Source organism: Somniosus microcephalus, chromosome 11, assembly GCF_052327205.1.
Source record: "Somniosus microcephalus isolate GS21.2 chromosome 11, FLI_Smic_1.0, whole genome shotgun sequence".
In the NCBI taxonomy this organism is placed as follows: Eukaryota; Metazoa; Chordata; class Chondrichthyes; order Squaliformes; family Somniosidae; genus Somniosus; species Somniosus microcephalus.
Genome location: NC_140997.1, coordinates 94,981,757 through 95,009,443, shown reverse-complemented (window position 1 = coordinate 95,009,443; position 27,687 = coordinate 94,981,757). Strand labels below are relative to the sequence as shown.

The 27,687-nt window shown below is 43.1% G+C and overlaps 1 protein-coding gene across 2 annotated transcripts in view; it reads left to right on the top strand.

The window, feature by feature from the left end:
- Positions 1 to 27,687, top strand: part of usp42 (ubiquitin specific peptidase 42) — a 71,390-nt gene that overhangs the window by 28,361 nt on the left and 15,342 nt on the right. For both annotated transcript variants that reach the window (XM_086001089.1, XM_086001090.1), the window contains 7 exons: positions 16,879 to 16,990; positions 17,761 to 17,901; positions 18,105 to 18,205; positions 18,299 to 18,440; positions 21,216 to 21,992; positions 25,015 to 25,106; positions 26,183 to 27,631. In XM_086001089.1, the coding sequence (XP_085857215.1) occupies positions 16,879 to 16,990; positions 17,761 to 17,901; positions 18,105 to 18,205; positions 18,299 to 18,440; positions 21,216 to 21,992; positions 25,015 to 25,106; positions 26,183 to 27,631 (2,814 nt within the window). The remainder of the gene's footprint in view (positions 1 to 16,878; positions 16,991 to 17,760; positions 17,902 to 18,104; positions 18,206 to 18,298; positions 18,441 to 21,215; positions 21,993 to 25,014; positions 25,107 to 26,182; positions 27,632 to 27,687) is intronic.

The window sequence follows — 27,687 nt, the reverse complement described above, 5'->3', positions numbered from 1 at the left end:
GGTCATGACCATTCTGAACCTAGACTCCTGTCCAATTTCCTGCCCGTTCCCCGTAACCCTTAATTCCCTTTACTTCTAGGAAACTATCTATTTCTGTTTTAAATTTATTTAATTATGTAGCTTCCACAGCTTTCTGGGGCAGCAAATTCCACAAACCTACCACCCTCTGAGTGAAGAAGTTTCTCCTCATCTCAGTTTTGAAAGAGCAGCCACTTATTCTAAGATTATGCCCCCTAGTTCTAGTTTCACCCATCATTGGGAACATCCTCACCGCATCCACCCGATCAAGCCCCTTCACAATCTTATATGTTTCAATAAGATCGCCCCTCATTCTTCTGAACTCCAATGAGTAGAGTCCCAATCTACTCAACCTCTCCTCATATGACCACCCCCTCATCCCCGGGATTAACCGAGTGAACCTTCTTTGTACTGACTCGAGAGCAAGTATGTCTTTTCTTAAGTATGGACACCAAAACTGTATGCAGTATTCCAGGTGCGGTCTCACCAATACCTTGTACAACTGAAGCAATACCTCCCTATTTTTATATTCTATCCCCCTAGCAATGAAAGCCAATATTCCATTGGCCTTCTTGATCACTTGCTGCACCTGCATACTAACTTTTTGAGTTTCGTGCACCAGGACCCCCTAGGTCCCTTTGTACTACAGTACTTTCCAGTTTCTTGCCATTAAGATAATAACTTGCTCTATGATTTTTTCCTGCCAAAGTGCATAACCTCACACTTTCCAGTATTGTATTCCATCTGCCAAATCTCTGCCCACTTACTTAGCCTGTCTATGTCCCTTTGCAGGTTTTTTATGTCCTCCTCACTCACTACTTTCCCTCCCATCTTTGTATCATCTGCAAACTTTGATATGTTACACTCGGTCCCCTCCTCCAAATCATTAATATAGACTGTAAAGAGTTGGGGACCCAGCACTGACCCCTGCGGAACACCACTAGTTACTGATTGCCAGTCTGAGAACGAACCATTTATCCCAACTCTCTGGTTTCTGTTAGAGAGCCAATCCTCCACCCACGCCAGAATATTACCCCCAATCCCGTGATTTTTTTTATCTTGAGCAATAATCTTGTGTGGCACCTTGTCAAATGCCTTTTGGAAGTCTAAATACACTACGTCCACTGGTTCCCCTTTATCCACCCTGTATGTTACTTCCTCAAAAAACTCCAGCAAATTTGTCAAACATGACTTCCCCTTCATGAAACCATGCTGAGTTTGTCCTATTAAATTATGTTTATCCAAATGTCCCGTTACTGTCTCCTTAATAATGGACTAACATTTTACCAACCACAGATGTTAGGCTAACGGGTCTATAGTTTCCAGCCTTCTGCCTACTACCCTTTTTAAATAAGGGTGTTACATTAGCAGTTTTCCAATCTGCCGGGACCTTTGCTGAGTCCAGGGAGTTTTGGAAAATTATTACCAATGCATCCACAATCCCTAACGTCACTTCCCTCAAGACCCTAGGATGTAAGCCATCAGGTCCAGGGGATTTATCCACCTTGAGTCCCATTAATTTACCAAGTACCACTTCCTTAGTGATTTTAATTGTATTTAGCACCCCCCCCCCCCCCCCCCCCCCGAGCCCCCTGTTTGTCCAGTGTTCCAGTGTTGGGATATTCTTAGTGTCCTCTACCGTAAAGACTGATACAAAATATTTGTTCAGCGTTTTTGCCATCTCCATGTTTCCCACCATTAATTTCCCGGTCTCATCCTCTAAGGGACCAACATTTACTTTAGCCACCCTTTTTCTTTTTATATAACTATAGAAACTTTTGCTATCTGTTTTTATATTTTTTGCTCATTTACTTTCATAATCTATCTTCCCTTTCTTAATCTTTTAGTTATTTTTTGCTGTCTTTTAAAGACTTCCCAATCTTCTATCCTCCCACTAGATTTGGCTACCTTATATGCCCTTGTTTTTAGTCGGATACTATCCTTAATTACTTAGCCACGGATGGCTATCTTTTCTTTTACACCTTTTTTTCCCTCAGTGGAATATATATTTTTTGGAAGTTGTAAAATAACTCCTTAAATGTACACCACTGATCATGTACCGTCTTACCCTTTAATCTATTTTCCCAGTCCACTCTACTCTATTCCGCTCTCATACTTTCATAGTCTCCTTTATTCAAGCTCAGCACGCTTGTTTGAGATCCAACCTTCTCACCCTCTAATTGAATATGGAATTCAACCATGTTATGGTCACTCATTCCAAGGGGATCCTTTACTAGGACATTTTTAATTAATCCTGTCTCATTACACAGGACCAAATCTAAGGTTACTTGCCCCCTGGTCGGTTCAGTTACATACTGCTCAAGAAACCCATCCCTAATACACTCAATGAACTCATCCTCAAGGCTGCTCTGCCCAATTTGATTTGTCCAGTTAATATGATAGTTAAAATCCCGCATAATTATAGCTGTTCCCTTATTACAAGCCTCAACTATTTCCTGATTAATACTCCGTCCAACAGAGTTGCAACTGTTCGGAGGCCTATAGACTATGCCCACTAGTGTTTTTTTTCCCCTTATTATTCCTTGTCTCCATCCAAACTGTTTCACTATCCTGCTCCTTTGACCCAATATCATTTCTCTGTATTATAGTGATTCCTTCCTTTATTAACATAGCCACCCCACCTCCCCTCCCTTCCTGCCTGTCCTTCCTGATTGTTAAATAACCTGGTATGTTTAATTCCCAGTCATGGTCACCCTGCAGCCATGTTTCTGTAATGGCCACAAGATCATACCCATATGTAGTTGTTTGTGCCGTTAACTCATTCATTTTGTTATGAATGCTACGTGCATTCAGATAAAGAACTTTCAAATATGTTTTGTGACACTTAGTTCCTGTTTTTTCCCCTTTTACTACTTTACCTTTTACTCCATACATTCTGTCTCTTCTGACACGTTCTGTTTTTTAATTCCCCCACTGCTACCTAAGTCTATGACCTTCTCCGTTGTCATTTCTATTATTTGCTCTCTAGAAACCTCCCCCCCACTAATTAGTTTAAAGCCCTCTCTACAGCCCTAGTTATATGATTCGCCAGGACTCTAGTCCCAGCACTGGCCAAGCGGAGTCTGTCCCAACAGAACAGCTCCCTCCTGTCCCAGTACTGGTGCCAGTGTCCCAAGAAGCAAAACCCATTTCTCCCACACCAGTCTTTGAGCCACGCATTTAACTCTTTTTAATTTTATTTATCCTAGCCAAATTCGCTCGTGGCTCAGGTAATAACCCAGAGATTATTACCCTTGAGGTTCTGTTTTTTAATTTGACCCCTAGCTGCTCATACTCCTTTAACAGAACCGTCTTCCTTGTCCTATCTACGTCGTTTGTACCAACATGGACCACGACAACTGGACCCTCCCCCTCCCACTCCAAGTTTCTTTCCAGCCCAGAAGAGATGTCCTTAACCCTGGCACCGGGCAGGCAACACAGCCTTCAGGACTCCCGCTCTTGACTGCAGAGAACCCTATCTATCCCCCTAATGATACTATCCCCTACCACTACAACATTTCTTTTTACTCCCTCCACTTGAATGGCCCCCTGTACCACGGTGCTGTGGCCAGGTTGCTCATTCTCCCTGCAGTCCCCGCTCCCGCCCTCACAGGGAGTAAGAACCTCGATCCTGCTTGACAAGAGCAAGGGCTGCGGCTCCTTCAACACTACCTCCTGGATCCTTGTACCTGCCTCACTCGTCGTCACACCGTCCTGTCCCTGACCACGGACTACATCTGCATTAATTAATTTCATAGGTGTGACCACCTCCTGAAACATAGAGTCCAGGAACTTCTCCCCCTCCCTGATGTGTCGCAGTGTCTGAAGCTCGGTCTCAAGCTCTTTAACATGGAGCTTGAGTTCCTCTAACAGCAAACACTTTCCGCAAATGTAATCACCGTGAGCCTCAATGGGGTCCACCAGCTCCCACATTTCGCAACAGTGACACATCACCTGTTCACCCATATCTATGTAATTAATTAAATTTCTTATTATTAGTTATGAAGACCCTCTGCCCCGATATAGATGATAATATTACACCACTATTCAATAGGACATACCAACTTAAAGGTGTAAAAGAGAAGGAAGAAAACCAACCAACCAGCTGATCACCAATCTCCTCCTTGAATACTGTCTGTGGGGCCTTTTTGGTTGACTCGTCTCGCTGCTCCACTTCCGCAGTGCTGTCTAAGTCTGGGAGTGGGGAACAAAACAGAGCAAAAAACACACCCTCACCTCCCACTTGCCCGAAAACTCCCACTTACCAAACTCCAGCAGCACTCAATGCCACAGCACTCTGTGCAACAGCACTAGTCCCGCCCCTTTTATACCCGGATTCTACTTCCGGTTTAAACTCCCCAGCAGTTTAATATACACTTAAAAAATTAAACTCACTTCAAATAATTAACTTTTTAACACACTAAAATTCACAAAATACACTTAAATGACTTTTCTCCCACTTACCAAACTCTAGCAGCACTCAATGCCACAGCACTTTGTTGGTGTAGTGGTTATATTCTCTGGAGACTGCATATTCGTGGCGTAGGTGTGGTGGTGCGATGTTTGCAAGCATGGGTAGCCATGGTGTTGGTGTCGTACCGATGATAATTCTCATAGTAGAGTTCAGCTGGACATCAACGGATTTGACATGCAGACTTGATAGCCATGCCGGAGAGCAGTACTCCGCTGTAGAGTACACCAAGGCGAGTGCTGCTGTACGGAGGGTTTGAGCGTCTGCTCCCCATGTGGATCCGGCGAGTTTCTGGATCAAGTTGACCCTACTCTTTAGTTACTTCCCAAGGTTCTGGAGATGTTATCTATATGACAGGGCGCGATCAAGCGTGACTCCTAAATAGTTTTTTTGGCATGGTTTACCTTTGCGCCGCAGAAGGAGACTTTCAAAACTTGGTTTGCTTGATGGGTGTTGAGATGGAATGTCGAGGTGACGGTCTTTTGCGGGTTTGGCCGAAGTCGCCATCGGCGGAAGTACGCCTCCATCCTCTATAAACCACTGGTTAGAGTCTCTTCAGTGATGGGCAGATTCATGTTTTGCGTGGCCAAGGCAATGTCATCAGCATATCTACGAACTTGTGGGACTCTGTTTTGGGCAGGCCACTGGTGTAAACGTTGAATAACATGGGTACCAGGACAGAACCCTGTGGGAGTTCGTTGTTCAATGTCCTATAACTGCTTTTCTGGGTGCCAGAGTACACACAGAAGCGTCGGTTGCTAAGCATGGAGTTGAGAAGATGGATTGTTGTTCTGCAGGGTAAAATGGTGGAGAGCTCGAAAAGCAGTCCATGCTTCCATACTGTGTCATACACCGCTGACAGGTGCATGAGTGCTATGGCGGTCTTGAGCTGGCGCTGGAAGCCTGCTTTGATGTGCATTGTTAAAGCTACCACTTCATCGCATCAGTTACGGCTGCTCCGGAAGCCCGCTTGCTCTTTAGGAATGGTTGGCTCGATGATGTGGGCTAGTCTGTGATGTAGTAGCTTCTCCAGCACTTTATAACAAGTGTAAAGTAAGGAGATGGGTGGTAGCTGGAGGCTTCACAAGCATTCTTCCCCTGCTTCAGGAGGGCAATCATTTTAGTCTCCTTCCAAATAGGTGGAATTTTACCAGTTGCCAGTACCTCAGAAGAAGGAGGTCAACCATCCCTTCGCCTTGGGTCCCAGTGCGTTTAGGAATTCTGGGTAAACACCATCTGGACCAACAGCTTTTCCAGGTTTGGTTGACGATAGGGCTGCATTTAGTTCGTCCAAGGTGAATGGATCAGACGTAGTGACGATCTTGGTGCTGCCATCAAGTTTGTCGAAAGCTGCCGCTTCGCCTGGCGTCGAAATTCTTTGTCTGCTTTTAATCCCATTAGTTTCTCAAGTACTTTTTCTCTACTGATATTAATTACTTTAAGTTCCTCACTCTTATTAGCCCCTTGGTTCCCCACTATTTTTGGTATGCTTTTTGTGTCTTCTACTGTGAAGACAGATATGTAAGATTTTGATCACAGGTCACACACACATTACCCAAAGGGTCTTAGGAGTTGTAAGGCATTTTATTAAGGAGCGGCAGTTTAAGTTAAGTACAACACGCAATCAAGATAGACGTAGACATATGACCGTGACAAGCAGCTGGTATCGTTCCCGGTCGGACAGAGGGCTGGCGTGCGCGCACAGCTCTTCCCTTCCCTTCACCGTCTGTGCTAAAAGCTCTTTAGATATCTCTTATACTCTCTCTTTAGGGGTGGGCCTAGGGTAGATTATCAAAGATACAGTCAACAACCTTTTTAGCACACAAACAGCAGACAGCTAGTCTGGAAACAAGATGGCTGCCACGGTGCAGAATGTTAGAACATCCGCAGGGAACCAAGAACATAAGCAAATTCTAAGCGTCCATCCAGTTATTCTAACACCCACCTGAAGAGACTTTTTGTCTCAAGTTATTTCTTCCAATTCACGATTTCTTACAGATACAAAATATTTGTTTAAAGTCTCCGCCATTTCCTTATTCCCCATTATAATTCCACCTGTCTTGGCCTCTAAGGGACCAACGCTTAATTTTTCTATTCTCTTCCTTTTTGCATACTTGTAGAAGCTCTTGCAGTCTGTTTTTATATTTCTTGCTAGTTTACACTCATTCTATTTTCTCCCTGTATCAGTTTTCTGGTCATCCTTTGCTGGTTTCTAAAGCTCTCCTAATCCTTAGGCTTGCTACTATTCTTCGCAACATCATAAGCCTCTTCTTTTAATCTAATACTATCCTTAACTTCTTTAATTAGGCATGGATGGATCACTTTTCCTGTGGAGTTTTTAATTTCTCAATGGAATGTATATTCGTTGAGAATTTTGGAATATTTCTTTAAATGTTTGCCACTGCTTATCTACCATCATACATTTTAATCTAATTTCCCAATCTGCCTTCGCCAACTCGCCCCTCATACCTATGTACAGTAATTGGCTTTATTTAAGTTTAAGACTCTAGTTTTGGACTTAAGTATTTCACATTGAGTTTGAGTGAAATACTTATATTATGATCACTTCCCCAGAGGATCCTTTACTATGAGATTACTCATTAACCCTGTCTCATTACATAATACAAGATCTAAAATATCCTCTTCCCTGGTTGGTTCCATGAAGTATTGTTCTAGGAAACTATCTCAAATGTATTCCATGAACTCGTCCTCCAGACTACCTTTGCCAATTTGATTTGCCCAGTCTGTATGAAGATTAAAGTCCCCCATGATTATTGTACAGGTATTACCTTTGTTACAAGCTCCTATTATTTGTTGATTAATACTCTTTCCAAAGGTATAGCTACCGTTTGGGGGCCTATAAATCATACCCACCAGTGATTTCTGCCCCTTGTTATTTCTTATCCCTACCCATACTGATTCTACTTCCTGATCTTCCGAGCCAAGATCCTTTCTCACTACTGTTCTTATGTCATCCTTTATTAGGGCTACACACCTGCCCCCCCCCCCCCCCCCCCCCCCGCCTTTTCCATTTTGCCTGTCTTTTTGAAACGTCAAGTACCCTGGAATATCTAGTTCTTAACCTTGCTCACCTTGCAACCATGTCTTTGTAATGGCTATTAGATCAAAGCCATTTATTTCTTTGTGCCACTAATTTGTCTATCTTGTTACGAATGCTTCATGCATTCAGATAAAGAGCCTTTAATTTTAACTTTTTTACCATTATCCCCTGCTTTCACCTTATTTGCTGATGCACTATTACCGTTAAACTCTCTGTCCCTTCCTGTCACACTCTGCTTATCTTTACCCAAATCGCTACACTGTTCCAGTGCCTTGACTTTTCTCCTTAGATTTCTAAATTTCCCCTCACTTGATCCCTCCGCAACCCCCCCTTTTTTAGTTTAAAGCCTTATCTACAGCCCAACTGGAACAGCTCCCTCTTTCCCCAGTACTGGTGCCAGTGCCCCATGAATCGAAACACCTGCCTCCCACACCACTCTTTGAGCCACGCAGTTAACTCTCTGACCTGCTTATCCCTATGCCAATTTGCACGTGGCTCGGGTAACAATCCAGAGATTATTACCTTTGAGGTTCTGCTTTTTAATTTGGACCCTAGCTCCTCAAACTCTCAGCAGAACCTCATTCCTAGTTCTACCTATGTCGTTGGTTTCTATATGGACCACGACAACTGGATCCTCCTCCTCCCACTCCAAATTCTTCTCCAGCCGTGAGGAGATATCCTTAACCCTGGCACCGGGCAGGCAACACAGCCTTTGGAACTCCCGATTGTGGCTGCAGGAAACAGTATCTATCCCCTCTACCACTACAACATTCCTTTTCACTCCCCCCACTTGAGTGGCCTCCTGTACCATGGTGCCATGCTCTTCCACGCTGCAGACTTTGCCCTCATCCACACAGGCAACAAGAGCCTCATACCTGTTGGATAAGGGCAAAAGCCGAGGCTCCTCCTGCACTGCACCTTGGGTCCACTTACCTGCCCGAGTTAGTCACACCATCCTGTCCATGACCATTAACCAGACGTGTACCACTACCTAATCTAAGGGGTGTAACTGCCCCCTGGATCAAAGTATCTAGATTGCACTCTCCCGCTCTGATATCCCGCAACGTCTGCACCTCCGACTCCAGCTCACCAACTCTGAGCTGAAGTTCCTCGAGATGCAGACACTTAACTGCAGACGTCGTCATCTGGAATAGCGATGCTCTTCACAAACTCCCACATGCTGCAGTTGTGGCACACCACCTGCACTGCCATCCCTTTATAACCTTGTTTTATTTATTTAGTTAATTAAAATTGAAGTATTTAATTAACTTAGCTTATAGTTTAGTTTTTAACTAATCACTAGTTTTAGGTAGGTGAAATTAAATATTTCTTCTTAGGCAGTCCCTCGGAACCAAGGATGACTTGCTGCCACATTAAAAATGAGTTTACAGGTGACTGATGAGTCCAGTATGGGACCTACAGTCTCTGTCACAGGTGGGGCAGACGGTGGTTGAAGGGGCGGGTGGGTGGAGTGCTTGGGTTGACGTGCGCTCCTTGCGCTACCTGCGCTTGGCTTCCGCTTGCTCCCGGCGAAGAGACTCGGTGTTCGGTGCCTTCCCGGATGCTTCTCCTCCACTTTGTTCTGTCTTGGGCCAGGGATTCCCAGGTGTCGATGGGGATGTTACACTTTTTCAAGGAGGCTTTGAGGGTGTCCTTGAAGCGCTTCCTCTGCCCACCTGGGGCTCTCTTGCCGTGCCGGAGCTCCGAGTAGAGCACTTGTTTTGGGAGTCTCGTATCGGGCATGCGGACAATGACCCGTCCATCGGAGCTGATTGAGTGTGGTCAAAGCTTCGATGCTGGGGATGTTGGCCTGAGCAAGAACACTGACATTGGTGCGCCTATCCTGCCAATGGATTTGCAGGATCTTGCGGAGGCAGCATTGGTGGTACCTCTCCAATGCTTTGAGGTGCCTGCTGTACATGGTCCATGTCTCTGAGGCATGCAGCAGGGCGGGTATCACTGCTGCTCTGTGGACCATGAGCTTAGTGCCGGGTATGAGGTCCTGGTCTTCAAACACTCTCTTCCTCAGGCGACCGAAATCTGCACTGGCACACTGAAGGCGGTGCTGGACTTCGTCGTCGACGTCTGCCCTTGTTGACAGTAGACTCCCGAGGTATGGAAAGTGGTTCACGTTGCCCAAGGCCTTGTCGTGGATTTTGATAATCGGGGGGCAGTACTGTGTGGCGAAGGCAGGTTGGTAGAGGACCTTTGTCTTACAGATGTTTAGTGTAAGGCCCATGCTCTCGTACGCTTCGGTGAAGGTGTTGACGATGGTTTGGAGTTCGACCTCCGAGTGAGCGCAGACGCAAGCATCGTCTGCATACTGTAATTCGACGACAGAGGATGGGACAACCTTGGATCGGGACTGGAGGCGACGGAGGTTGAACAGTTTCCCGTTTGTTTTGTAAATTAGCTCCACTCCAGTGGGGAGCTTACTGAGGGTGAGATGGAGCATTGCAGCAAGGAAGATCGAGAAGAGCGTTGGTGCGATGACACAGCCTTGTTTGACCCCGGTTCGTACGTGAATTGGGTCTGTGGTGGAACCGTTGGTCAGGATCACGGCTTGCATGTTGTCGTGAAGCAGGCGGAGGATGGTGAGAAACTTTTGAGGGCAGCCGAATTTGAGGATAATTGAGGATAGTCCCTCACGGTTGACAGTGTCGAAGGCCATTGTGAGATCAAAGAAGGCCATGTACAGCAGTTGGTGCTGTTCCCTGCATTTCTCTTGTAATTGACGTGCGGTGAAGATCCTGTCCATTGTGCCCCTTAGTGGGCGGAATCCGCATTGCGACTCTGGGAGGAGCTCTTCGGCCACTGGGAGAAGGCGATTGAGGAGGATTTTTGCGATGACTTTCCCTGTGGCAGACAGCAGGGAAACTCCTCTAATTACCGCAATCGGACTTGTCACCTTTCTTGAAGATGGTCACAATTACGGCATCTCTGAGATCCCCTGGCATATGCTCCTCCTTCCAGATAAGAGAAATGAGTTCATGAATTTGCGCCAGTAGTGCTTCTCCGCCATGCTTTAGTGCCTCGGCGGGGATTCCATCTGCTCCTGAGGCCTTGTTCTTCTGTTGTCAGATGGCCTTTTCAACCTCATGCTGGGCTGGGGTTGTGCTGAGATGGTAGCCAGTATCATGCTGTGGGATGGAGTTGAGGACACTCGCGTCGAAGACAGTCACGGCTAAGGAGATCTTCGAAGTGTTCCTTCCAGCAGGCACTGACTGCCTCTCTGTCCTTGATGAGTACCTCTCCGTTCTTGGCCTGCAGTGGGGTAGGGCCTTGGGTGCTTGGGCCGTAGATGGTCTTGACTGCGCTAAAGAATCCACGCACGTTGTGGTTGTCAGCTAGCTGCTGGATCTCCTGCGCTTTCTCCACCCACCATCTGTTCTTTAGGTCGCGAGTTTTTTGTTGGACCTCGGCCTTCAGGCTTCTGTAGAGCTGCTTTCTTGCTCTCGAGTTCTGTTGCTGTTTCCAGATCAGGAATGCCTTGCGCTTGCGGCTTATTAGCTCCTGGATCTCCTGGTCATTCTCGTCGAACCAGTCTTGGTGTTTCCTGGTCGAGTGACCGAGCGTCTCTTCACAGGTGCTGATTATGGAGGCCTTGAGTGCAGACCAGGCGCTGTGGGCACTCTGTGTCTCTGCATCACTGGGAGTCGTCAGGTTGTTTGTGAGGCGCAGGCTGAATAGTGCTTTCTTAGTGGGGTCTTTGAGTGCTCCAGCGTTAATTTTCCTGAGGCATTGTTTCTGTTGCCGCCGCCGTTTTGGGGCTACATTGATGGAGATGACGGAGCGGATTAGGTGGTGGTCTGTCCAGCAGTCATCAACTCCTGTCATGGCGTGGGTGATGCGGATGTCCTTGTGGTCCCTCGCTCGGACGATGATGTAGTCCAGCAGATGCCAGTGCTTGGAGTGAGGGTGCTGCCATGAAGCCTTGTTCTTGTCTCTTTGACGGGACAAGGTGTTGGTTATGACGAGGCCATGTTCTAAGCAGTTCGACAGGAGGAGGGTACCGTTGGAGTTAAATTAAATACCGTGAAATTAAATATTTACCTGTAACACAACACACAAGTAGTGGAGGCAAAAAGCAGCACCCCCTTCTCCCTCTGCTTTGAATTCCCAACTTTAACACTCTAAGATCACACTGTGCATCCGCAGATAGCGTTTACTTTATACCCTTGGAGCCACACCCAAGTTACAAGTGATGTCTCAGCTCCCTGCTCACATTAATTGGCACCTATTCAAGACAAGCACTTACAGCTGACAGTTAACTGCCACTGACGGGCAGTTTCTGTTAACTACAACTTTTAAAGTTCTACGTTAAATTCAAAACATTAAACTAAATTTCACTTTTTACAGCTAATACTCACCCAGTACTTAGCAGAGACTTCCACTCTCTCCAAATTCCCAACTTTAACACTCTGTTTAGAAGCACTCCATTTAAGATCATTCTGTGCAGAACACAGTAGGGGAAAGTGTTGTCTGCCCCAGGCTTCTGCCAATGTTGCTATCCAACTTGAGATCTGGAGGTATATGAAAATAACCCAATTCTTCCCTTCCATCTTGTGGGGAGATGCCTGGCTTCTGCTCAATGCCTCCTAAGGATGCCGTGGCTGGGATCAGTAATCCATTATAGGGGCAATAGCGGCTTCAAAGCTGTTTCTTACCACTGTGTACCAGCGCGATGGTGCTCCAACGTGCTATCGTGGTACATTGGGTCTTTTCCACCCTCCCCCTCACCCTCCTGAAGTTCCTCACCGTTGATGCAAAACCTGCCTACAGCTTCCAGGCACAGGATGACAGTCAGAAAACAAGACTAACAAATGTTCAAGATAATTTTAAGTAATGGGAAATGATTAATTACATAATCAGGTTGTGGGGTTCAGATGTTTATAAACTCTTCTCATTATTTGTCACTGAACCCTTCAATTAGATTACAGGCTTGTAATCACTCCTGACTATCCAGTATATATAATAGTTGCTGAGAGATGTGCAGTCCTACAATTACTTATCAGTACCCATTAACTTAGGTGTAGTTAGCATTTGAATACATTTACCTCTGCTTTCAAACATTTGCAATAAAATACATCTGGCAGGTGCATTAAATATTAGTTAGCACTTCAATTTCTGTAACTATATTGTAGTCTCTCTTTTATATAAAAAAAGGTGTCAGTTTCTAAGGTTGAGAATGACACCAATGCATTGGCCAGGACACGAGCAAGCCATCTGGTGTCCATTCTGTTGACTTGTTGATAAAGCCTAGACTGCTTAACAGCATCATTTTTATAAAACTAACGTGTTTTTGTGTAATTTTTCACAGTTTAAATAAGGGTCACAGTGTGCTTTCTAAATTGTTCATAGCTGTAAACAAATATATATACAGGAAACTCTCGTTTAAACTGCACCTAAATATCCGGAATTCTCTATTAACCGGCAAAATTCATACTCCGAAAACAACACCTCAATAACCGGAAATGTTGCCGAGTCCGAGTCTTCCGTGGTGGTTGAGTTAGTCAGTGGGGGTAATTCTCCAAACTGCCACTACTCGGCTTCTTGGCGCTGTCGGAAGTCCGAACACCTCAATAACAGGAGTCTGACTCTCCTGCGGTGTAGGTGAGTACCCAATTACTGTATACTGCACATTTCTTGATTTTTTAATTTTTGTTTGTTAAAAATAGCCTCGGTAGATAACCCTCTCCGTCATCCGGAATTTTTAATCAACCGGCATCATCCCGGTCCTGTCGGTGCCGGATACCAAAGAGTTTCCTGTATATATGTTATTTACCATGCACCATGCCATCCAATTGTCCTTTCCAGATAAATCCTTGTGGATCACATTCACGATCCTTTCCAAGGACCAGCATACACTTATTCATTGCTTCTTAGACAGGCCCCAATGTAAGTTCATAAGATCAAAGGATTAATCATTCAATTTAAGCAGTGTCTGTATTGGGTTGATCCATTCATGGCTATTAGCTGAATTTTGTCCTTCACTGGTGTAGCGTTTTGGCAAGCGATGAGGCAACGGAAAGCAGCCTACAATTCAGCATTTTGTATCGTTCTCCAAAAGACGAAGGCGTAAATCCTTGATAAATGCGAAACCTTCTAGCCCAAACACTCTATTTCACAGCCTTTGTTTAGAACCCTGGGGCTCCCTTTCCATTGCAGATGTACCAGCAGTGCATTAAGCGTCATTTTTTTCCCTTTCCCTGAATAATTTGCCATAGGGTTAAATAGACCACACACATGGCTCTGTGCTATGGATAAATATCTGCATCAAATTTGTTTCAATGATTTTTCCACCTATATCAATGTATAAAATTAATAGACAAACCCTTGTTCTTAAATCCTTTATGGCAGCTGTTAATTAGATTCAACCATGTTGCTCCTTTTGATTTAATTACTGGTGCTGTGTTTAGCCAACTATGTAATCTTGTGTTAAGTGCCATTCATATGTGCTCTCCAAATGAACATTGATCAGGACTAACAAAGTTTGTCCTTTATTGCCACTACATATTACTTGTTGCTGGAGGCGTAATTACTGATTGTCACATAGATATAACTAAGGCATAAATTTCAAACGCAGTGAAAAAGGAGCTGCACATTCACTGTGCCACCAGTTTCTAACAATACCCCCTGGGAACTGTCGCTTACATGAGGGTCAGATGAGTGGATAATTACAGCTCCCAGAGTACTTGCTATTAAATTCAGTGTGGTTTCACTTGCCTAAGCAGTGTATGTTGCCAGGCTATTCAACTATGGACAGCCCAGCTAAAGGTGCTGACTCATGAGGTGTACTTAGGAACATGGATACAGGAGGAAGCCATTCAACCAGATCATGGCTGATCTGTATTTTAACTCCATCTGCCCACTGCAGGCTTCCATCTGCTTACTTGTGTCATACCCAAGTGACTCTTCACACAAAGGCTAGATGATGAAAATGTCTAGCCTATTCAACTGTGGGGAGGCATCACAGCTGATCCCTAACCCTGCCCTCAGCCAACATCTGCACATCAGTTACTTTCCAGGAGGAGTCTCTGGATACAGCATAGGAGCAGAAATGGGTTTCCACCCCCACCCCCCCCTCCTGCCCAAGTGGTGCTGAAACCAATTAAAATGCTCCTGTCACTGCCCTGGCTGAGATCAGCTAACTCAGCACAAACCAGGGGTGAAACCTGGAACCTTCCTGATTTGTGTGGCTCAGTTTCACATTGGCTATTTCATTTACGCACTGAGCCATCCTAAGAACATAACATAACATAAGAAGTAGGAGTAGGCCATGCGGCCACTCGAGCCTGCTCCGCCATTCTAAGATCAAGGCTGATCTTCGACCTCAACTCCACCTTCCCGCACTATCCCCATACCCCTTGATTCCCCTAGAGTCCAAAAATCAATCTATCTCAGCGATTCAGCATCCACAGCCCTTTGGGGTAGAGAATTCCAAAGATTCGCAACCCTCTGAGTGAAGAAATTCCTGCTCATCTCAGTCTTAAATGGCCGACCTGAGACTATGCCCCTGGGGTGGTCCTTTTTACTGTACCTGTCAATGAAAGTTAAAGTTTTTTTTATTCACGGGATGTGGGCGTCGCTGGCACGGCCGGCATTTATTGCCCATCCCTAATTGCCCTTGAGAAGGTGGTGGTGAGCCGCCATTTCAGAGGGCAGTTAAGAGTCAACCACATTGTTGTGGGTCTGGAGTCACATATAGGCCAGGCCAGGTAAGGACGGCAGATTTCCTTCCCTAAAGGACATTAGTGAACCAGATGGGTTTTTACGACAATCTGGTAGTTTCATGGTCACCGTTACTGATGGTAGCTTTTTATTCCAGATTTAATTAACTGAATTTAAATTCTCCAGCTGCCATGGTGGGAATTGAACTCATGTCCCTGAATCATTAGTCCAGGCCTCTGGATTACTAGTCCAGTAACGTAACAACTATGCTACCGTACCCCTAAATTGCTGTATAACTGCTAAATTGGAAACACTAGCACTCTTTTGTGCGTATGGCATACATGACTGCTTCCTTATAGTGGCGTATAATTTACATGAGAAACTTCATCTCCCTTTCTTGTGAGTTGTGTTAGCTTCTGTGCTGTCTAACAGTATCACCAGAGGTACAATAAGCTCTTGTTAAAAAAAAGTAACCGTATAGGGTCAAGTGCTTTACGCACTTTCCCACGTAGATGTTTTCCTTTATCCATTGAAATACTTGCCCTATATGGGATTTGAAATAGCACACATCATTTCGCAGTTATCCCAGTTAAGGGTTTCCTCCACATAGCCAAGGAGCCACTCATTCTAGGAAAATAGATTGGCTTCTTGACTGGCATCAATCTGGAGCTGGTTCAATCTCACATTTTCTGCTGTTTAGACCAGGGCCCAGTCATTTTATGATTCTACAACTGGGTGAAACTTTAAAACGTAGGTAGTTTGAAATTGAATGCTGTAGAAAACATGCAAAGTATTTAACCATACACCAACATTCCCCTCTTAAACCAGTTTTCTTGCAGGCCATCAACAAACCAAGCAGTGAATATTGTGTTTTCATCTTTTAATAGTGTTTAAAATCTGCCCTTCATTTCCACTGTGTTTAAATTGATTTATTTGGAGTCCTATTATTTGACAAATATCAGTAAAAGCACCAGGGTCGGTCTTGCCTTCATAATTCGGATGAAACTGATAACTCAGTCCAGGTTTTGAATTTGATGCAGCTAATTGTGGCATTGTAAAAACATACTTTAACAGTCTATAAAGTTATTTGCGGTTTATTAACCCCAAGGTACATATAGCCTGCTAACTTTAAGTTTAAATTACCTTTTGGTCGTCTTATCGTGTCCACGGACAGTCTATACATAGCCCAGCCAGAACTGGACACATTTTTGCGCCTTGTTGTTGAATTCGGCAAGATCTGCAACAGTGCAGGGTTCCTCTAACGATGGGCATTGCAGGAGATGTTGCATAGTCTGTGCAATATGGTGCAAGGTACAATTTGGCATCATTGGTATCCAAGGACCTGGACGTATGCTGGTAGTGAAATAGACTGCGTAAGGCAATCTGTGAAACAACCAAGCCAAGAATTGACCAGTTGTCTCAAATGTGTTGGATTAATCCTTTGCAGCTGAAAAGTCAGACCTTTAGCTCCTAGACCACATTTGATTAATCCATTACTGAATGAAGAAAATTCTGAAATTGAGTAATGTCTTTGACATGTATAGTCATTTAAAACAAAACACAGAGATTCCCATGATAAGTTTTGAATTTATTACATGGTCATGAAATAGATTGCTAGTTGATTTCTAACACTAAATTTCTTTTATAACGAAACCAGGTGTAAGAAAATGGTACCTGCCTCAAAGAGATTCACCATCCATCGAGCTTCAAATGTGCTGACACTCTCTCTGAAACGCTTTGCTAACTTTACAGGTGGAAAGATCACAAAGGTACTTTGCAGTTGTAGAAGTTCTATTCGTCTTAATGCCATAAGTGGTTCAGGCAAGATATTCCATGGGGTGGAGGTGGGAGATTGTCTGCCTTGTAAGAGCATGTTAAAACATTCCGTTAAGTGAATTATCTTTGCCCTTTCACAATCTCCTTACTTATCCCAACTTTTGCCTTGGACACATTCTAGTCAGCTTTTCAGGGCTCAAAAAACAACTCTAAATAAGGATGGCAAATTGGAGGTTTCTGATGTGGCGGTTCCTGTAATGTACAGCTATCCCATTCATTTTCCTCCATTTAAACTTGTCATAAATGTTCCTCTTTGTTAATGCTGAGGTCCATTTCCGGCATCTAGCCAGGGAAGTGCAATAGTATGTTACAGCCCTCCCCAGGTCAAAATTCTATTATCACTCTGATTCTTTTACCCGATGAGGGGTGAGGTTGGTTAAATGTGAGGTATTCGTGTTGTTGGCTTGACTGTTTGTTTATTTCCAATAGAATATCTCTAAGACTCTGACTGAGCCCCCAAGAATAACCCTTCTGTCAGAAATAGAAGAACCCATGGACCATTCTGTTTCCGAGCATCACAGCATGGAAAAAGACTGCTTTACCCATTAAGATAGCTCCTTTTTACAAACCATGTGTAATTTGCACAGTCTTGGACTTTCCATAATTAATTTAATCTTCTGAGAGGTGAATAATCAGTTAAGAAACCAAGGAAAGAAAACTGACATTTAGTAACTGAATCGTTAATTTAAGTCTTTCGTTTTAGGATGTGAGGTACTCTGAGTATCTGGATGTTCGGCCCTATATGTCACAGTCAAACGGAGAGCCAGTATTGTATGTGCTGTATGCAGTATTGGTACATTCAGGATTCAGCTGCCATGCTGGACATTACTACTGTTATATCAAGGTAATTGTTTAAAATGATCAAACTACTAGAAAAGTATTTGCATAGAATGTTCTATATACAGCTTGTAGATTTTTGATTAATGCAATAATTTGCTTGTATTTCTTCAGAACATAATTTTGCAATGGAAACTTATCAGCTTTCTCAAGCCTTCATGTGTTAGCAGCTATATTTGAAATTAAAATTGAAAATAAATTTATTCCCAGGCCAGTAATGGACAGTGGTACCAGATGAACGATTCTATTGTATCTTCGAGTGACATCAGATCAGTGCTAAACCAGCAAGCCTATGTGCTCTTTTACATCAGGTACTTCAACAAAAAAAATTTTTAATTGAAGTTTCAGTATCCTCAGAACTTTACCTTTTTTTTGTACTAAAGCAAAGATCCATAATTTTTCAGATCTCATGACACAAAAAATGGGTCGGAACATTCTAAGCATTTAGGCCAGTCATCTCCAAGGCCACCTGTCAATCAGCGATTGGCTACCAACCAAACTATGTCTGGTTTTATTGGACCACAGCTCCCTCCACACACGCCCAAGGTAGGAACAATAAAAAGGTATCGGTTGATTTGGGTCAATCAGTTAACCGTTTCTTTCTGAGGTGAACTGACTGAGCCCAATGTAGTTGCATGAACTATGCCGTAAATAACCTTGAAGTGCTTCAGTCTTGAATCCCAGTAACTTTTTTTTAGTAAAAATATTGTTATGTGAATGAGGATTTCCAGATACTTTGAATCAAGATAATGCTTGAATTGGGTATGCTTATTTTAGCTTGAATTCCTGTACTATTACTAAATGTAAAAGAAAAATATTTCAATCTCCAAGATGGATTTTGTTTCTTTGTTGTGAATCGGATTGGTAGTTTACTAGAATGGGAGAGCTAGGGTACTGGAAGGATGAGCTTCATTGAGCCAAACTACTGTTTCTCCTCCTTTGCTTGTATGCAGCTCACCAGAAACCTGAAAGTCTATTTACAAAATGTCTCCTTGTATGGAAGGCATATTCCTATATAAATCTGCACTTGGCATTCCTTATAGGAATGTATACTTGAGAGTTCTTTGATTCTTGCTGACTTTTGTTTTACTTGTTAAGGTAATTGGCAAAAGAACCAGAGGGGAGATGAGAAATGTTTTTACGCAGCGAGTTGTGATCTGGAATGCACTGCCTGAAAGGGTGGTGGAAGCAGATTCAGTAGTAGCCTTCAAAAGGGTATTGGATAAATATTGAAGGGCAGACAATTGAATTGCTATGGGTAAAGTGCAGGAGAGAGGGACTAATTGGATAGCTGTTTCAGAGAGCCAGCATAGGTACGATGGGCCGAATGGCTTCTGTCTGTGCTGTAAGATTCTATGATTGGGTTTTCTTTCATGCCGCAATGACATTTGTCTCACTTGTCTCTTTTTCTCCCTTTTTCCACTCTCTTTCTCTCCCCTCCCCAATGTCACTGTGGTGCATCACTACCTGTTGTCTCATCAGCTTCCAAATTCCTTTGTTTCAACAAAGGAAATGTGGAGATGGCAACTTAAAGATAAGCTGGTGGGCAGAATAATTACAAAAATGCAGATATCCCTCTGTATTCCGAACCATTGGATATGCTTCTCAAATAGCCCACAATTCTCAAGAACCTCTATCCTTATCTGCACACACCTAAATTTGAACTTACATGAGCATGCTGCACCACCAACATACCTCCAAGTTACACTTCTTTAAAATGTGCATTTATTTCTATTAGGACTAGTAGAGGCTGAAAAGGATTTGGGAGTGGTCCCTGTTCATATGCTGAAAGCATTTGGCCAGTGAGTGGCAGTTATAAGCCAGTGAAATCAGATGCTACTACGATGCATTAGGAAAGCAAGTCATTAGTGACATTGTAAAAATCAATGATGAGGTCAGTTTTACTCATCCTAATTGAAAAAGCTTATTGATGCATAGGAAAGAGTTCATAGAATAGTGATGATACAAGACCTTAGGGGAATAAGTTTTGAAGAAAGATTCAAGCGACTAAAATTTTTTGTTGCTGTTTTTGAGGGGAGACATGACTGATCTTTAAAGGTACAGAGAAGGGTGAAGTAAGAAGGCTGTTTAACTTGGCACAGTGAGCATAGAACTGGAGGACACAATTACAAAATTCACAAGCCTCGATTAAGGTTAGAGATTGGCAAAAACTTTCTTCCACAGGCTAGTGGGCATGTGAAATAGAGGCCCACAGAAGGGAGTTAATTCAAGGGCAGTTCTCACCTTTTGAAACAGAGCTATATCAGTGTCAGTTTGAAGGAGGATGAGGGTTATAGATATTAAAACACACCGTTATTTCAATGGAGGTAAAGAACTTGGCATTCCTTAAAATGGGATCGACAGGTAGTGGGCCTAGTAGGGAAGTCCACTATAGAAAGAAAGACTTGCATTTCTATAGCGCCTTTCACGACCTCAGGATATCCCAAAGCACTTTACAACCAATGAAGTACTTTTAAAGTGTAGTCACTGTTGTGATGTAGAATGTGGACTTCCCTAATAGCCCCACTACCTGTTGATCCCATTTTAAGGAATGCTAAGTTCTTCCTTTACCTCCATTGAAATAACAACATGCTATTTAGTATATCTATAACCTTCATCCTACATACAGCTTGTCTATATTTCAGTCATTTTTTGTGCTTAATTTTTTAAAAATTATTTAATAATTTGATTTAAGCAACATAAATAACAAAGTGGAAATTTAGTGCTAAAAATTTGAATTAAGTGACTGCGTTAAGAGGATTGGACTGTTGTATGTGGACTCTGGATGGAGGGGGTTGGTTGGACAAATGGCCTCTTCTTTCGCTGGGCTTTCTAAACTGTAATGGTCAAGTTCAGTTTTTGTTTGCGGCGTTTGAACCAAAAGACTTCCTGCCTGTCTAAATTCAGGCATATTCCTGGTTCTGTGAAGAGCTGCTCCTCAGCCTCTGTGCCCTGTGCTGGGTATTAGATTTCTGAAAATAGCCCAAAGGCAATTCTTCTGTTTGTATGTAACCAAATATTGACTATTGAAGATGCTAAAAAGCATCTAGTTTGGTGAAATGGTAATCTGTATTTGTTGAAAAACAGCAATTTAATTTTACATGACCTGGAACTGAAATCGTGATCTAATTTCTTTTTTGGTTTTGTTGTACACAGTAGATTGGAAAGGGGTGATTAAAGAAGTTGACCCTATTGATGTTGGGTAGTCTGGGCCATTTTATTTTGTGCTTGGAATGAAGGGTGTTAATACTGAATATTCAAGTAGCTCTATTAACATCAACTTAATTTTGAAATATTCTAAACTGTTTTCCTGCATTGCAGAACTCAAATCACTTAACAAATGGAAACTGCTCCCTGAAAGAAGTCCCCAGCAGCGCAGCACCCAGCACGAGCAGCACAAGTGGAATCAGGACCATTTCTACTCCCCCTGGACCCTCTCCAAGTCGGTCACTGCCCAGACCAACTGTGATACCTGAATCTTCCAAACGGCAAAAACTCTGCTTCAGTATACAGGCTTCCAAGCAAGGGCCAAGACAGGCTCAGCCCCCGACCAACCTCCACAGTAGTCCATTGGAGAACTTGTACAAAGCTCCATCCAGTATTTCCCATACTAATGCGTCTCCGTCTACCTCAGGAACCTCGGCTACAGGATCCCCACCCTCTGCTCCAACTGCTACAGCCGTCACAGCTGCTAAGCCAGTAGCATCGAACACTGCCTCTTCTCACTTGATGGTGAACGGTCAGTCCAAAGGACCTTCCAGTTCTTTGGTTCCTTATAATGAGGAATCTTCAGAGGAGTCTGATGAAGAACCCAAAGGCTTGATTAAGGAAAATGGTTATGCGAAGACGGTGAACGGAACGATTAATGGAACTGGACCTAGTGCACATCTCAAAGTAAACTCTGCATCTATAGCCACCAGTGACAATTCCCACTCTGAGAACCTGCCTGAGATAGTTGTAACAAAAATTGATGCACTTGGGGAAGCGGGCGATCGTGGCAAGAATCATCAGACGTGTGAATCCAGTGTTTCTCAGGTGCAGTCCGTGAATTGTTCTGCAAATGGTTTATCAACTACAAAGGGATCACCTGCGGATGAAGTAAGTAGTCTGTGGAAGTTAGGTTTATTAATGTTTGCTTGTTATATTACCCTTTAAAGCAGGGTTGTTTTCCATCTGTCTCTTCTTACTGACTGAGCAGATTCACAGTGATGCCTGAAACTGAGCGGATTCCCATTGATTGTACGTTCAGCAACTGGCTGATGGTCATCTCCCCTTTCCTGAGCTGTTCGGTTTACAGTTTTAGTTTTAAAAATGTACTCAAAGTAAAAACCCTTTTGGATGACAGGATCTAACAAATGATGGTACATTTTATTTGATCCTACTCAATAGTTTGCCAGTCAAGAAACATTACGTTCCACTACTGCAGTGCTCGTATTTGCATGTCACCATCTTAGATTTAACAAGTATATGGAGGGGAAATTTAATGAGATTATTTGTGCAGGTTTCACTTGCTCAATTTTGGCCAGTAGATGGCAGCAGAAACAGGGATGTAAAGAAGAAAACTCATTTCCTTTGCTGAACTGTGTAGCTTTTCTAGCCATTGTACACTGTTGTGCAAAATGCATCAGAGCTGAGGTTTTAAATGGTAAAGATTAAACTGTGGCTAGAAGTATGTTACAAGGCTGGAAAACTTGAGGGATTCAGATGTGGAGGCCGCGGCGACCGGAGGATGTGTTCGGCGAGTCGGGCGGAGGCAGTGCAGCGCATCGAGCAGCAGCAGCAGCCACGACGACTCACAGTCCGACTGGGAGGAGGGGAGCCGGGAATGGTGGCCAGAGGGTGAGCGGGAGAAGCAGGCCACCACACGTGGAGCCGAGCCGGCAACAGTGAGGAGGAGGCCGCGGTGACGAGGAGGACGGAGTGGCTGAGGGACATCGTGCTCCCACTGCCACTGGATGCCAAAGAACTGACTTTCTGAACATGGCGCTGTACGAATAGCTGACGTGTCCCTACGGGGAGTAAGCATTCCATTGTACTAGTTACATATGGCATATAAAATTGAATTGAATTGAATAAATGAGCCAAAAGCACAACTAATTTACCCTCCTCTCAACCTAAAGCACGTTACACCCTTCAGCGCACTTCTGATCTTCTATTTTTGATGTAATTTTATGCACATCGAGGTGGGTAATAAAGTTTGTTCCGTAACGTGTACGACTTTTCTTATTAATCTGTGGAACTGCCGCACAAGCTTCAGCATTCTGAAACATATAAAATTCTGACAGGGCTATACAGACTGGATGCAGGGAGGATGTTTCCCCTGGCTGGGGGGTCTAGAACGAGGGGTTACAGTCTCAGGATACGGGGTAGGACATTTAAGACTGAGATGAGGAGAAATTTCTTCACTCAGAGGGTGGTGAACCTGTGGAATTCTCTACCACAGACAGCTGTGGCGGCCAAGTCACTGAATATATTTAAGAAGGAGATAGATAGATTTTCAGACACACACAGCGTCAAGGGGTATGGGGAGAGAGCGGGAATATGGTATTGAGATAGAGGATCAGCCATGATATTGAATGGCGGAGCAAACTCGAAGGGCCGAATGGCCTACTCCTGCTCCTATTTTTCTATGTCTATGTTTCTGTTGCTGGGTTTTTCATTGTAGCTTCACATTGAGAATCCAAGCTAAGGTTCTAAAAGATTAATTAGCAGGAAGAGAACTTTGAGAAAATGCTATTTTATAGAAACACTTATCTATATATATTTTATGTTTTATATAAGCAAACTACTCGTAACCATTTGCAATGTTTTGTAGCTCCTAGCAGTTTTATTTGAAGTGGAGCTCTACATTTTGAATTACTATTCAGTGTGACTAATAATAAATTGACTGCAGCATTTGTGCTGTAATCAATTTTTTTTTAACCCTTTGAGCACCATGGATTATTCATCAGCTCTAGTAACCCGTAAGTTCCTTTGGCATCTCTCTCTGGATTTTGCACATCAGATTGGCCAGATCCTGTCCATTATGAGTGTCTTCCACTGGTTAACCTTTCACTGATGGAGCTGTTTTCAGAATTCAGCCTTTGGCCGATCAAAAATCATTTTTTTGAACATGCTGTCTCCCCCACCCCTTGAAAATGGACAGCAGAAGTCGGGAGAAAAAGGAAGACTGTTTTTTTTTTAAAAAAAAAAAAGTTTTTTTTACAAGATCAAATTGAAGTTTAAAAAAAAAAATAAAGACAGGTTGTAATTGGGGGTTAAATGAGAAGAGAAGAAATTGCTTTTTTCACTTGTGTGTGTATATTTCAGTTATATAAACTAATATACAAGATTAAATGCGAGATTTAGAACAGAGCAAGAGAAACTTCTTTGCACAGTTATACTGTTGTGGAAATAATTTCCAGGTTTTGTGATTGAGGCAACACTGTCAGCAGTCAAGTTTTGAGTGGATGAAGGAAAAGAATATGGGAACAAGATGGGTGAATGTAATTAGGATTATTTGCCTGTTTCTGCATTGTAACTTCTATATATTTGGCGTGGAATCATTTTACCTCATGTCAAGCATGATGTCTTCTATCAGTAATTTGTTGTATTACAATGACTGGTGGACCACGGTCTCATTTAGGCTGGGATTGCATTAAACTTCGGAAACTGCACTTTGAGTTTTGGACTATCTGTGAGCAGTGTCACAGGAAATCTAGTTAATTATAAGTAGCTTGTGCTGTGTTTAGAATACTCTGAATAACTGGGATGCCATAATCATTCCATTTTGTGCAGGAGAACTTCATAACTGAGCCACCGGGTCCTTCACTTATGGTGAACTTATAGTCTTGGGTCAATCTGTATTTGAGTGATGAGAAGGGATCCTTCCCTGTTTGGTTTCTCGCTATGCCCAAATACGCCAATCTGGAGCAGCCGAAGTGTGAATGCCATTGGAGGATGGAAAATGACTCCTGATTCTAACAGTTTCGCTGTGTGGATTCTCATCATAATACATTACTAATATCTTGTGTAAAGCGCTGCCACACAAAATGAAAATCAGACTCCTATTCTAGTATATTTATTTATTCTGTGCTGTTCTGATCAGTTAGTAATTGTTTCAAATATTTTATCACCCTAGGCTAGTCCTGTTCCTCTGAATCCAAACGCTGAAAACGTAATGCAGAACTCTTCAGGCAGTATAAACCAAGAAAACAGTTCAGAAGAAGCCAGGTAAAATTAGTGGTCCTGAATAGCAGTATTTATATAGGAATGTTGAAAAACGGACTTATAATCCAATTTGGTAAAAAAAAAGAAATGAACTTTTGATGCACTAGCACTATAGTATTTATCGTCCTAATGAATCTACATTTCAAATAGTAAAAGGTTCATTTTTGTGTAAAATACTATATGGAGTAGCGGAACCAGCAGCAATTGGATGAGGGAGAAATGTTGGCCAGGACACTGGAAGACTCCCTGTTCCTCTTCGAATAGAACGGTGGGTTCCACATTCACAGACAGACAGGATCTCAGTTTAACATCTCGTCCAAAAGAGTGTACCCCTGACAATGCTGCACCGCACTAGCGTGTCAGCCTAGATTATCTGCTCAGTTCCTGGGGTAGGGGTTGAACCCACAATCTTCTAACTTAGAGGTGAGAGTGCTACTGATTTAAGCCAGGCTGACACCCGAGTAAAAAGCTGATCAGCAACCTTGATGTGCTGCTCAAGCTGCCCTCCCCTTTGGTGTACTAAAAGTATTTTTAAACTTTGAGAAGACTGAGCAAAAATAAATCATTTAAATGTGGGCCTAATGGCTAGTATAAATCGAGAAATGATGAACCTTGTCTCCCGGATGCTTTTGGCACATCGAGGTTCCAAAAGGTAACTTGCAATTAAACGTGGATGGCTGCTCTGCATTGCTCATCTGTTTGCTACTCACCCGCAACTCAAACAGCTGAGCAGAGCTCGGCTGAAAGTGGCGGTTTATGGTTTGACAGCACCCCTGCAGGGTATCTTGATATTCTCACCACCTTTAGTAGAATTGTCAACTGGTCAGTATGACTGATGGAGAAAGTGCAAGCTTAATGTAAATAGATTTTTGCAAACAGGATTTCATCACTGTATCCACATGATCAATACAAGCAGGTGTCACTGAACTATTGATTGGGTGGGGGGGGGGGTTCATGGGAATCCATGGTCTAACTGGTAGAGTGAGCATTGATGGTCTACACATCTTTTTTCAACCTTTTTGTAAGTTCAGATGTTTGAGACGTTTTAAGAAATCAGTAAAAATTTGTTTCTGTTACAGGGGAAATGAAAACCACTTGCTTATGTCTTCAAAGGCCAGTTCTGCAATAAATCACAGTGGCGGTGGTGGTGACGCAGACACCGTCCACGCATATATGGCTGAAAAACAAGCAAGCTTGATGATCTCGCCATTAAAAGAAGCCACTGCTGGGCCATCCACATCATCCACCATTGATCCCTTTAAAAGCAACAGTGATCTTCAAAGAAATACCGATGAATGCCATCTTGTTAACAGCAATCCCAACAACCAGAGTCCTGTTCATGACGTACAAGCAGTCCCGAAACATAATGACACTGAAAACCAAACTGAAGAAACAGTAAGACCTAGTCGGAGCAAAGAGGAGGTGCAGATAGTTGACTATAAGACCAATGGCCACGGCTTTGAAAATAAGAAACAATCTTCTCGAGAGCTAGGCAATAAGGTACTGGAAATGGAAAATCACAGTAATAAACCTCAATCTAATAGTGACAAGAAAAGTATCTTGGAAAGTGAAAGTCAACCTAGTAAGGAACACTCTTATAATAAGGGAAAGACTAGTCAAGATGAAAACTGTCCCGCAGGAAAGGATGATCGTTGCACTGAGAAGCATCAGTCTGACAGGGAAACAAATAATCAAAAGAAGAATTGGGTAGTTGAGGAAAATAGTCAACATGTCAACAAAGATCAATCTCAAGAGGAGGAGGACCCCAATCAACACAAGCCACAGAAACCAGAGCAGCAACCAACAGATTTGGTGAAATCTCCTGTTAAGGAAAGTCCTAATCGAAATAAGAACAGTATTTCAGAACAGGTCAGCACTTACAAAGATGTGATTCTGTCTCCAAGCAGGGATGCAGCTGGTCCAGAGGGAAAACGGGTTCAGGAGAAAGAGAGCTCTGTTATTGTCCCTGCAAAATCTCAAAGTAGGGAAAGAACTAGTGCAGAAAAGAGTAGAATTTTACAAAGGGATAATTATAAGGGTGACTCCAACTACAGGCACAGGTCTAGGGAACACAAAGATAGAAGATCATCTCCAAATGAAAGGGAATTTGAAAAATCAGCAAGTTGCAGTTACAGCAATTGTTCCCACAAGCAAGACTATTATCAAGACGGGAGAATTGATAAATATAAAAGAGATAACGAGTGTCCAGCTGATAGGCAAAGCTACTGCAATTCAAAGCCAGGCTCATTGTTGTCTTATCATTCTTCTCAAGATAAGTTTCATAGAGAGAGACACAACTCAGGCTCTAATGGAAGGACTTGGAGCAATCAGTTTGAGCATAATGGACTGCAAAACAAATACGAGCGTAAAAGAAAACACAGTGACAGTGAGAATGGTGCAAGTGATGTTGAAAGGAAATGCAGAAAACTGTTGCGGGATCGATTGTCTGAGGAGAGAAGAATGAAAAAGCATAAGAAATCGAAGAAGAAAAAGACATCAAAAGACAAACACAGAGATAGAGATCACAGGTATAACTCATGGCGTTCTTGTGATTGAAGCAATGACTGGTTCACAAGCTCCTGTA